The sequence below is a fragment of the Euprymna scolopes genome, chromosome 13 (genome assembly GCF_053919585.1).
Source record: "Euprymna scolopes isolate OS-2025 chromosome 13, ASM5391958v1, whole genome shotgun sequence".
Taxonomy (NCBI): domain Eukaryota; kingdom Metazoa; phylum Mollusca; class Cephalopoda; order Sepiida; family Sepiolidae; genus Euprymna; species Euprymna scolopes.
Window position 1 is genome coordinate 18168544 of NC_136494.1, and position 13838 is coordinate 18182381.

Here is a 13838-nt window from a genome sequence, read left to right on the forward strand (position 1 = left end):
TTTAACTTTGCCAAAAGTCATATTCGCTTATATGAATATATTTTTTTAATATTGGAAACCTGTTTAAACTTCATATTGAGGAATATTGGAATTTAATATCATTTAAATCTTAAAAAAAATTTTTAGAATTGTTTTTTGTTGTAATTTAAATCATTATATTATTGAGAAAAAAAATTAGAGAAAAAGCGTTGATTTTTTTTTAAAATAATATTGATTATATGTCTAATTTTATTTACAACTTTAAGGTAAGTGAAATAAATAATGGGTGTTTATATAACTATTTTTAATCATTTAACCTCTTCAGCTTTAAAAAATGTAACAATTTTTATGGGCCTAAATTTATTTAGTTTTTTGTAACATGAAATATAGGGGGGGGGGTTAGAACATCTTTAAAAAAAAAAAAAAAAAAATTCCTGATATATGTAATGAAACCTAACTTTAAATATGTAAGTTATTTTAAAAATGAATAAGTATTGAAAATTTCACAAAAATATGACTATTTGATTTTTGTTAGATTTTTAAAATGTGTATGTTTATGGCTGTAAAATCATCACTACATAAGAACGTTGTTTTAAAGCGTCAATAATGTAAACACGTTTTTAATCTCGCATTTTCATTATTTTTTTTTTTTGTATGCTGTAAAAAAATTTTTTTTTAATTCTAGCAGTTAAATTGAAGCTGCTTTTAAACGGTAAAAAAGTTAGGATGATAATATTAAATCAAATTACAGTTACATCGTGTTACATATGAGGGTTGAACCTGTCGCGCGCGTTGCAGGTACCTAATGATTATTAAATTGCTTGACGAGTGTAGGTCGATAAAAACTTGATCCCATTAAACAAATTTAAAAACCTTATTTTATACGATAACGACTATTTCATGTGCATGCTATCAGTCTTTTCTCTTTGTGTTTAATGTGTTAAAAATAACACTAGACATGTAGAAATGTAGTTAATATAACGACCAATATTCCTGCATTTTTGAGATGATTGATAATTCATACAATTTGGATTATTCGAACTACTGTTCTCTTGTTGGGTATATAATTTTTATGTTTCGGCCGATACAACCTCAGACCTTCTTCAGGTGTAAAATCCTCAAATCTTCCATCCTCAGTGCAGGCGACACTGAAAATACAGTTGCAAATTACTTAGGACTTCTACCCAGTCAGGGCTGATGACTAAAAAAAAAAAAAAAAGAGTATGCTACCTCTGTGGATTAAATTGATGGAAATTCCATGCAGTTCCCAGAGTTCAACAACATACACCAGAAGAAGGTTGGAGGTTACATCAACCAAAACATTGTGATAACACTCAAGATGAGAACAATAGTCTGAATAATACAAACTTTTTTTTTTTTAACTTAAAAAAAAAAAAAATGAAAATATGAATATTCCAAATTTTTTAGTTTGAGCTATTAAACTATTTTCATCAAAATGAACAGATGCGAAAATCTTTAATCACCCTATATCACCATTAATGCAACATAGTATTTTTTTTTTTTTTTTTAATATTTACATATTTAAATATTTTCAAATGCATAAATTTATCCCGGGACATGCAGGTTTCTAGCTATTATATGTCATCAGCATAGCTAAACATTTTTGGCATGGTTCGAACACATCACTACATAATGCGCAGTCTGGTGTTTTACCACTGAGCCAAAAAGCCTTGTCAAATTTTATGCACGATTTTATCGCTTTTAAATAAAAAAATCTGTTATTTAAAGTTTTTTTTTTTTTAGCGATATTAAGTTTTGAAACACTGTTTTGCATTTAATTTTGCTACCTTAATGAAGGGATTACCTGCCCTTTTTTTTTAAATGTGTCAGCGCTTTTATTGCTGAGACTTTTTTTTTTTTTTTTTTTTTTTTTTTACATAAGTACATATTTAAATTTTTAATACCACAAAAAAAAAAATAAATAAATAAATGAAAAAAAAAATCTATTTAATTTAACAAGGCTTTGTAGTTTAGTTCTAAAAGGCCAGACTACAGATTGTGTAGTCATGGGTTCGAACCCTGTCAAAAAGGGTAGTCATGCTGACGACGGCTGATAGCTAGAAATATGCATGTTCATGGATAACTTATGTACGTTAAAATATTTAAATATGAAAAACAGAAAAAAAAAAAAAAAAAAACATTGTATTAATAAAAGGAATGACATTCATATGCAAAATCAAGGGCAGATAATTCCCTCATTGCTAAGATACGAAATCAAATACAAAACAGTTTTTCAAAACTTAATATCGCTAAAAAAAAAAAAAAAAAAAAAGATCTAATAATACAATATAGTATTTTCAAATATACTTATATTGTATAGTCATTATTTGAATAATTTTTTTTTTTTTTTAAATTCATAATAAATTAATGTTTAGTGTTATTCATTTGTAATTTTATCATCCTATTTTGTCTGTTTACATTTACTCCTCCTGACGTCACCAAAGCTGGCCGTTCCTCGGTTCCAGTTGGTCACTTGGTACCTGCTTGCAAAAAGGTTGCTGTTCATGTCGAAGGGTCTAGGTTCATCAAATTACCGCTCTCCTTACAATATCAAAGATGAATCGTCTGGGGTTGGTCGTCAGAATTGTACTACTGAGGTGCAAAGGTTACCTAATCCAAACAATACGCTCGACCAGTACGGTTTAACACAAGGTTTCTTTTAAATAATACAAAGTTGTGCTAAGAAAAGCTCCATTATTAGAACAACTTTTGCTAAATATAATTTCTCATAAAAAAAAACAAAAAAAACAACATTCAGGACGTTCACTGCCAATTACAAAATATCATAAAGCTACTTACCTTTCCATTAATCTTTCCTTGTCCCAGTTAAAATGATTTAAAAGTATTCTTGTTATGGTAGCAGGTATCTAAAAAATCAAACGAAAGAAAAAAATGAAAATAAAATTTATGGAATTAAATTTCATAAAAATGGTTCAATAATTGCGTTAAGTTTTATCTGAATATTTCACGTTTTAGGTTTCTGAATTTTGGAGATTAAGATTCATTATTCGTATTATATTGATTCGGCTGACCCAAAGGACAATTGTAAATTACTTAAGACTTCTACTCAGTAATGGCTGGCAGACCAAGAGCATGTTCCTATTTACAATGCCTCCCCACGGGACAGAATTAGACACCAGGGTTTTTCTTTAATGTGGAGAAAAGGAACAAAAATAAAAATTGTCTCAGTCGTGTAGGATTTCTCCTCCAATGACAGAAAAGAAATTGAAGTGCAGCATCTGAAGAACAGATACTACACTTTGATCTTGTCCCAAGAGCATGCTTTTGTTTGAAATTCTATGCAGATTCCAGGTAGACAGAAATCTTTCAGAAGTTGTCAAGATATTAGCTGAATAGATCAGAGGTTACATCGACCGAAACGTTGTGAAAATAACATTCCAGATGAAAAAAGTAGTTCAAAGCATCCAAATAATAAGTTCAGATTTTATTTAAAAAAAAAAAAAAAAAAATTAATTTTTGCTAGAATTCAAATATTTATATGTTGAACTCAGATTATTCATCCAAGAACAAGCACACAAGGAGACACACAAAACAGTAAAAGATCGAATCAAATCTAAATGAAGATTTTATAACAGCAACATCTTTGTCCACACTGTGATATGGAAATGAAACTTGGTATCTCAAAATTGACCAAGAGAAGAAATTAGACGCATTTGATTTTAAGTATTTTAGAACGATTCCAGGGATGAAATGGAGGAATCCAACTACCAAGAAATCAGATCACAATCTGCAAAGGACATCTAGGCTGGCTCAGACCTATCCTAAGATTGGTCCCAGAGAGAATTGCCAACCAAGTGGACTCCTGATGGAAAAAGAGGAAGACCAAAAAATGAACTGGAAGCGGACAATCGAAAGAGATTTGATTGCAACAAAAAGAAACTGGAAGGATGCGTAGGATCTGACTTCAGATCAAAATCAATGGTATATTTTAACTGCTTCATGCATCGCAGAAGTTCCTAAGCAAGTAATAGATCAAATCCCAAAATAGGTATTAAAAAAAAAATTTACTAAAACGATAAATTTTAAAAGAAACAGTACACAGCACTCGTTATAAGAAATAGAAAAATTATTTTTGTAGATCTAAGCCATCATTATAGATTTAATTTTTTTTTTTTTTTCACAATGCTCAAAATTTTCTAAAATTTACAGAATATCTAGTTGCTTCTTACTGATGATTTAAATATTCAAGTAGCTATCACAAACCAGTCTAGAGGTCATGGTGCAAAATTCAGAAACGTAAGTATTGTGAAATTCCATTCTACTTCAACTTATGTCGACTCAATTTTTAGGGGCTTGTATTTTGATAAAATTTAAATGCAAACAAAATTTAATGTTTTTCATATTCTTTCTCTTATGTCATTAATAATTTTTTTTTTTTTTTTTTCCCAGATTACTTAAATTACTATTTTCATGAGAGGCAATTATTTTTCATATTGGTGTTTTTTTTCAATTTAATGTGCTCTATATTGTGCCTATGCATACAAAAAAACGGACCACTCATCATTGGTTGGTTTGTATAGGGTGCGTATTCAACTTTATTTCACCTTTTATACCAATCATTTTATCAAGAATATAACATTTTAACATGCTGAAAAAAATAAACGCTAAAATGAACACATGGAATTCCCAAATGGTCACCCATTTTAGTACTGACCAAGCTCAACATTGCTTAACTTCATTGATCTAACGGAAACTGGTGTGTCAACATGAATTATGCCACAGCCAAGACTCCGACCTATAGTTGTTTCGGCATTAACCCTGAAAAATTTTCCGCGTGCCAGAAAAATGCTGACCAGACATGAGTGTCCACTGAAGTAGCAGATACAAGTATTAGCCAATCACAGTTCAAGCGGCAAACACCATCGAGGCGAGGACTCAGGATCAGCATGCCATCATGTTTCAAGGTTCTGAGCCAGGTTTTCAACTGACCTCTGCATCCTCCTGAGGAGGGGCTGGTTCAGTGACTTTGTGGATGAACTGATCTGGGTTTCGATGAAGAACGTGACTGAGCCAACAAAGACATCTTGAGAAGAGCTTGCTGAAGAAAGGATATGTTGCAGCAAGAACAAACAATGGCATTCGAGTTGAACTACTGCCAATGGACACAAAGAATACATACATCACAAAAAGTGGTTATCGAACACTGAGCTTTCGTAGCTCACTTGCCATCATTGAGCAGATTTCATAGTTGTACAATAAAAAAGTGCAGTTGAAACCTTGATAGGTGTGGATTTTAGTACCAAGTATCATGGAGCTAAACTAGTTTGATTGTCTGAAGTAAATAAAGAAACCTAAATAAATACAAAAATCTTGAAGTAAAAGATATGTTGACATAAAATATTTTTTATCCACTTTTTAATGAAAAAAAATGTTTTCTCTTTAAAATTAAATACTTCAAATACATACAATGAGTCAGCAAAAAAAAAAAAAAAAAAATGTTGGAAGATTTGTTTCTAATTTTGTTTTTATGTAATTTTAATTTTGATGAATGACTTGAAGAAAAGTTCAAAAACTAAAATTTATAATAATGTTAGAACATTTATTGCACTAATAAATTAAAATGATAATTTCATATCTATCATATAACAGGAACTGTGTGTAAGTTCGTTCCCTATGGATTCTGAAACCTGGGCCGATTTTTATTAAATTTCACATCAAGTTATTTTATAGGCCTGGCAGTGTTCTTAGATAGGTTTTGTATCATAATGCCTTCGACACGTATCGATAATCAAAATAATTCGATGAAAGAAAGAACAGCTGATTTTGACCCAAGTTAACATCTTACACAGCCTAACATCGCAAATACATTTGAGAAGTTTTATTACCACACAAGCAGAAAGCCCTGACATAAAGGCTATTTGATATGATAGGGAAGCATTTGAAATGAATGTTTCTGTTAAGAGCACAATTGAAACATGATACTTGACTTTTGGATTTGAAACTTTAATGCAAGCCATTATATATAAAAAAAATCTATACTCTTACAAATTCGTTTTTTTTATGGAATGATAGTCATATTAAAACTTTTCTATTTATTTATAAAGAAAATACAACTTTGTTATATATAGGTCGTGAAACTGCATGTATTTGCAAAAGATCTAGCTAATTTGCATATTCTTTTAAACATTCATTTTTATTAATTCCCTATTAGTTTTTTTCGATTTTCTTATGGGATGATCATCTTTAGTTAACTATCACGTGTAATTATATTCATGCAGATATTCTACATGATTCATACTTGCATAAAAGGTAATAGAAAACAAACATTTATATATATATATATATATATATATATATATATATATTATTCCTTAATTGGAATTCATTTTTTAGATGAGCATTATATGTTAATTTTATTTCGGACTATTAGTCTCATCTTTATTAGTTGCTTTTTTTTTTTTTATCTTTTTTGATCTTTTTTTATTGGCTCACAAAAAAAAAAAAAAAAAAAAAAAAAAAAACTAATAAAGATGAGACTAATAGTCCAAAATAAAAAAATAAAATTAACATATATATATATGTTTAAAAAATTTTGCCTACCAAACTCCTGTCAGTTTTTGGTCTACAGACACCAAACTTAATATATAGGGTATGTGACATCATGCTAAACTTTATTTGGGTTTTAGCTAGGGAAAATCAGTGCAAAAGTGTGTAAATTAAAAAAAATGGAATTTGCAAGGTGATGGTCAAATGACGGCATTACAAATATGCAAGTGTAACACAATAACTATTGGTTCATGTTTTAATGTTTAACCTTGCAGCAAACATGTCTTCATAGCTCAGTCATTAATGTCAAAGGAAAAAGTAAATAGTAAGCTAAACATTTTGGTTTCGATTCTCACTGGTGAACACAAGTTACTTTTTTTTTTTTTTTTTTTTAACTTTTTAAATCATTACTATATATTGGGTCCAATATAATATAATAAATATGAAATATGCAATAATCAAAATTGAAGCATATTTTACGACCGGGCAATGCCAGGCAGCCTGCTAGTACTTTATAAAATCAACAGCAGGTTCTCTACAGTGCAATGTAGACTGCATGCAAAGCTTCCTCCTGGTGCACTACGAGGGGTCCCCAAATAGAGCAATCGATTTGATAGAAAAATGGGCAATTTCACAAATTTCGATGACAATAAAAATATTGCAGTGTGAAACATTCGTTGTTAATCATTCAATCTTGGCCAACGCCAGGTCTCCCTGTTGGCAGCTATATAAATAAAACAGTAGCTGTATCTGTGTGCGTGTAAATATTTAACCCATAAACTTTGAAACTACTGGTCACATAACACTGAAATTAAGAAATAGTAATCATACACTAAGGATGATTCATAACAAATCTTTGTTTGGATGGATAAATAATGCGTACAGAAATATGTTGACAATTTGAAATGCAAAAATGTTCATTTCAACTTGCTTACATCTTTCTTACATTTGCGCACGCGTAAATTCACTCATAGCTAGAAGCTGTTTAATTTTAAATCTTTCTCATCTACCTGTCGATAGCTCAAACAGTAAGGAATGCGGCTGGAGTGCTAAATATTTTAGTTCTGATTCTAGCCGATGGCACCCAAGTAATTTTTTTTTAATCTTGAAATCAGTACCATACCAATAGCTTTTTAATTTTATTATACTAATCTATGTATATACTATCAACGTTAAAATGTTAATTTGCATATCGCTTTACAAAAGAACATCTTATTAATTAATTGCTTTTGTTTTATTTTACTAAAACAATTATATTTACTAGTGTTGGGACGATTAAGTGTGCCTATTATCCAATGCTAAACACTATTCTTTTAATTGTTTTTTTTTTTTCTTCTTCTCAATTTCATTTTCTATTACTGGTACTAATGATAATATTTATTGATTTTAAATTACTAGTAAAACTAAAATCTATAAATCATCCCCAGCCCCACAAGCGTATTTTTACGTTTGCACATGTTACATAGTTGTGCGATAATAAAACTTAATAAATAAATAAAAACTACTCCATGACTAAATATTTACAGGTTTTAAAAGAATCAGAATCTATAATTGTATCGGAATCGAGACAAATCTTGGACTCGTCTTATCACTACTATGTATGCACATTAACATTTATTGCAAAATAAACAATTTCAGGCAAAAAGATTCATTTTGACCAATTTATGCCTGTGGGTTGAAATTCTGGGTCTACTCAATTTTTCCGGGTGGTACCAGATCACTAATAACAAAGAAAACAAGTGAAGCATGCATGATCCCCCGTGAATGCATAGTGAAGGCGGCATGAAAAAAAATGACTAAGTTCACCATTTGCCCCCACCTCCATTCGTCCCCAAAATGTCTCCAGGATACGCTAAATCCTGGTGAAAATGAATAAATAGTGCAGTTTTAGGCTTTAACATATGTACATTTGAGTTCTGCATCATGCAAAAAAAGAAATGACTAAGTCCATCGTTCCTCCCCCACCTCCATTTAGTTCCAAAAGTTCTCAAGGCCTTAACATATTTGAGTTCAGCACCATGCAAAACTGCTAAATAGACATACACAGAAAATTTTGGACAATATAATAAAATACTCCCAAAAATGGATTGTTTTTATTAGCCCTGAAAGAGCCCCTGGGGTCCACCAAACAGTTATTGCATAGTATAGACAAAGGAAATTATATAGAAATCAGTTACAACTTTTCAGAAAGTTTTATAAAAATCCAAGGCATCAACTTTTTAATAAGTACAAAACTGTCACTTTAGCAATTTTAACCCGAAAAGCATCCCTAAGGGGGACAACCGGAGTTTTCCCGGAAAATCTGTTCTTGTTACTTTTTTACTCACATCATGTTTAATGTTTGTGCAAAATTTTTTTAAATTCCAACGTAGTTATTGAGAAAAGTGTGGACGGACAAACGGATAAGAGTGAATTTACAGGCCCACCCTCCTTTTGTCAAGGGACCAAAAATAAAACGGAGTTTATCTAGGCGCATAAACTTTTCAACGAGAAAGTTTTAGTCAATGAAGGTTGAAAATATTTTTTATGACACACACAATAAAGAGGCGGGCATGGAAGTCAGGCTGTAAGCAGATTAAATGAAGCAAGGATCAGATTGGATATCCAAAATTAGTCAAATAACTGCTGTCATCCAAGCTTACAAGTCTTTAAATTCCAGTCAGTGAATATCAAAATAGTTTTAATGGCTAAGAAATTGAGACAGGTGACAAATGAATGAAATTACTTGATGGGGTTGGCAAATCAACTCTCGCCTACCAAAATGAATCACACCAGATAAGAAAAAAATAAAAGGACATTACTTTGTATAAATAAACCGATACAGGAACTGAACCACACAAACCTATAATGACAAACGTATGATAGCAATTTAAGTTAGAAAAGAAACAGGCAAACTGGAATGCTTTAATAATATGTAAAGAGAAAATCAATTTTTAGAAAAAGTTGATTTTCCAGGAGAAAAAAAAAATATTACTATCATTCTCTTCATGATAGATGTTTGACTGAGCTTCCATCTCTGGTTCCCTCCCTATAAAACATTTACAGCAAAAGAGGGTTAAACTCTAGAATTTCTCCTATTAAAAAAAAATTACAAAATGAATCTGGGTTATAATCAGCTAACGTACTTCCTAATTTCTGGCCTAATAAGGCAAATCAGATCCTTCATTTTTATTGTTCCGTAGTATTTCTTCTTCTGTGAAGCGATTTATTGAAATAAAATATAAATAAAGGTCATTATTGAGTATATATATATATATATATATATATAAATTAAAATTATACAGATTAAAGTAACAGTCTTTATTTGCACTTTTAATAAAATTTTTTTAAAAAGTTTTTACTTTATTTGAAATTTTATAGGAAATATGTTTATGTAATTATCAAAAATTTTTTTTTATAATTTTAAGTTTTCTTTGACTTATGTAATAAATATTTATAAAAGTATAATCAATTGAAATCAAAATAAATGAAATCATTGAAATTAAAATAACAAAATTTTAAACATCATAAAAATGTATCCAATACATAAATTTCCAAAATAGTTTTAAAATATTTTGAAGTGTTTTCAATAAATCTAAAGAAAAAAAGAAGTGCAAATGTTTTCAATAATCATAATAAAAAAAAAAACTAATTTCAATAATTCTTAATTAAAATAAGACAGAAAAAACTTTTCAATGATTATTAAATAAAAAAAGATTGGGGGGAAAAAATAGTACATGCACAACGGAGAGTAAAAAGTGACGAAACTGATTTGCCTTGTCACTACTTCTTGTAGTGCTATGCTGGAAGTACAATAGCTGACTACTACCAAAAAAATCTGTATGATGTACGTACCGGTGACGTAACGAAAACATGTTACAAATATCACGTAAATTGATCAAACAGTTTTATTATTATAAAGAAAATCATTTTTAAGCGATTTATGGGAATTCATAAGCATTACAACATAAATATAGTATGAATTAATGTTGGGTTATTTACTTTTTTTAAAAATGGCAGGTATATTAGTCACTCCTCAAATACTCATAAGATAAAAAAAAAAAAACTATTTGATCAATTTACCTAAATTTTGGAATGTGACGTTTTTGTTTCATCAAGTGTATGTTCATTATCCAGATTTTTCTTTATTTTTGTTTTTTAATATAATATAATAGGTGCCTGGACAAAAATCTTAACGAGTCATAAGGAATTTTCTTTTCTTACCTTATGTACCTAAAATTTAATAGAACTTGCATGAACAAAGTTTCTTTCCAAGAACTTTCCACTCGTGGAATACGATACCACAATCTCCAAGCTGTTTACATATTCGTTTTTAAGTCAAGTTTAGTTGCTTCTTTAATGTGAATCAAAGCCATTGGTGGTTGGAGGTCATCGTAACCTCGACTTAAATTTATAGATAAAAAATTTTTTTTAAAAACTTATCTATGATATAAATACCCATAAAACATACTAATATAAACTCCCTCCAAAAATAGGATAGAGGGTTAAAATGTCATTACGACCTCATACAGTGCCTGTTGCCATTTTTTAAAGCAGCCGACAACCACAGAGGCTAAGATAGTCCACAAAGGACAGTCACATGCTGTTCCTCTTTGTTGAATTTGAAACCAACGGTACCAATGTTGTTCTGATTTTCTGTAGTATGTAAAATATTATGCTCTTATTTTTCTTAATAATCAAGCACTCTGCTGAGATTATTTTTATAAAGAAAATAATATACCTGCCTACAAAGTCAAAGTAGGTTTTGTGACTGGGTTCAGATCTCCCGACTGACAGTAATTATCATCTCATACATGGATCAGAAGACAAATTCAAAACGTGTGTCTATAGGTTTAAAAATATATTATATCTATTTCAAAATATATCAGTGCGTGTGCCGTCGCCTTCAGAACTTGGATACAAGTATACATTTTTGCTCATTACAATTGAGCCAGCGCCAGCTACAAAGTGTTCTAGGTGATCCATGAGAAGCAACTTCGTGTCACACACACTTCAGATGTCACCATTCGCTGCGGCAAACATGCAGATTTAGGAAGGCATTTTGCAGGTACACCATTACATGGAGTACTGTCTTGTCACCCGTGTGTATGTATGTGTGTGTGTGTGTGTGTACACATACATACACACATGGGTAGGCAACAAGATGGTACTCCACATCACACACACACACGGGCGACAAGACGGTACTCCATGTAATGGTGTACCTGCAAAATGCCTTCCTAAACCTGCATGTCAAGCACGTTTGCCGCAACAAATGGTGACATCTGAAGTGCGTGTGTATATATATATATATATATATATATATATATATACACATAAGATATATACATAGATACACACGCACACAGATCATCTATGTATCTATTATGACAGAACGAGCACCGTGAAGTAAAAGGGTTCCGTTAAAAATTCTGTCCAAATTCCAGAATTCAACAGAAACATTTGAGTTTGACAAGATACACCTTAAGGTTGGCGGTTACATCAACTTAAACATTGTGAAAATTACATTTAAGATGAGAACAGTAATCCGAAGAATCCAAATAAAACGAATCTATATATTAGTGATGTATATCCATCAGTTTGAGAATGTTAATAAAGAACAAAGCCCTATACCAAGATTGAACAAATTTTAAGGAAACCGACGGTTGTATTAATATCGTGAGATTGGAATTTTTAGCTGACATCAAAAAAAATATCAACAAAATAGACAGCAAAGACATTTACTTCATAATTCAAAAATGATCGAAAGTTAAGACACAGATGGCCGTGCTAGTACATACAATGTCATTTAGACAAATTAGTGTTGGAATGATTCCTAAATTTATTCCAATTCCAAGTACGATTCTGGTGGAATTGTGGTTTTGAAATATACTATTATATAATTGAAAGTTTTTGTGTAGTAAAAAAATTTGGTACAGCGAAAAAGTGGAAATACAATTAAGAGAATTTTGAAAACGATTCGATTTTTTTTCATAAAATTTCTTTCATTGAAGATAAGTCAAAACAAATATTTTAACCATGAATTAAACATGTACCATGAAATTAATAACGATCAATTTCAGGTTATTTTATATATTAAAAAAATATAAAGAAAAAGTAAGTAATGATTAATTCAACAAAAATACAATAACATCAAATTTCATTATTTGTTTATTTTTGATATTCATGTTTTTGTTTTATTTTCTTTATCTTCAATAACTCTTTAAAATTTAAATTTTTTCTTGCAGCTTCAATCGCTAACTAATTTTTATTCCACTTTCTAGAATATTCTTATTTCTAAATTAAATTTAAAAATAACTAAATCTTTGATTAAATTTTTAGCCTTTTATATTTCACTCGTCTTAAATTATACCCATTTATTTGAGTTTAAAAATATTTATAAAATTTTTATTTTTTAAATCTAAATAAATTGGCTTATTTCTATATTTTTTTTTATTATATAATGTTATTTTTTTAATCTAAATAAATTGGCTTATTTCTATATTTATTTTTATTATATAATGTTATTTTTTAAATCTAAATAAATTGGCTTATTTCTATATTTTTTTATTATATAATTATATACTTATCGTCCTTTAATGTTTATTCTTATTTAGTGTCTTAATTTAATTCTTTATTTCTATATAAAAAAGTAAATTTTTGGTAATTGTTTATTTCTATTGTTAAATAAAAGTCATTTATTGAACTTTCGAAATCCCCTCCGCCATCATGCTGTTTCTGACAACCTTTTTTTTTTTTTTTTTTTGTTAGAGGTTGGGAAACATTTACCTATCCTCACATCACGACTGTGATACCAGGCATCGGTGAATGTTGACCAACCCCCTACAGTCCTTTAGTTGAACGGAGTGACTAGTTAGTTTGCAAAGGTAGGGTTCAAAGGATTAAAAACTTTTTTTCCTTTTTTAAAAATTTTTCATTTTTTTTTGTTTTTGTTGTGGAAAGAAGTTCAAAAAAAGAAGTTTAATTGCTTCATTCGCAGAATATTTTAATGAAATATAAATTTCTAAAAGAAAAAAAAATTAAATTCACTTACTGCATTTATTTAAGAGATAGCAAAATGATTGTTTTCTTTTGTAGCTTTTGAAAGACCTTAAGCGGAACCGTCAGTCAGCATAATATGTAGTTCTAACGTTTTTGTTTTTGAATACTTCAAAAAAGCTGACCGACCGTCAAAGTTTTGCGAACTGATACCACGTGATCAGTTTCACTTTAGTTTTAGAAATATTTCCTGAAACAGCCTTCGTTCAGAAAATGGAAATTACATATATATATAAAAGCCAAGTACGTCCACGGATGGAGTACTGCTGCCATATCTGGGCAGGAGCTGCTAA

General features: G+C 29.8%; 1 protein-coding gene across 2 annotated transcripts in view; it reads right to left on the reverse strand.

The window, feature by feature from the left end:
* Positions 1-13838, reverse strand: part of LOC145291947 (E3 ubiquitin-protein ligase arih1l-like) — a 114218-nt gene that overhangs the window by 49210 nt on the left and 51170 nt on the right. For both annotated transcript variants that reach the window (XM_080137874.1, XM_080137875.1), the window contains exon 2: positions 2800-2867. In XM_080137874.1, the coding sequence (XP_079994000.1) occupies positions 2800-2867 (68 nt within the window). The remainder of the gene's footprint in view (positions 1-2799; positions 2868-13838) is intronic.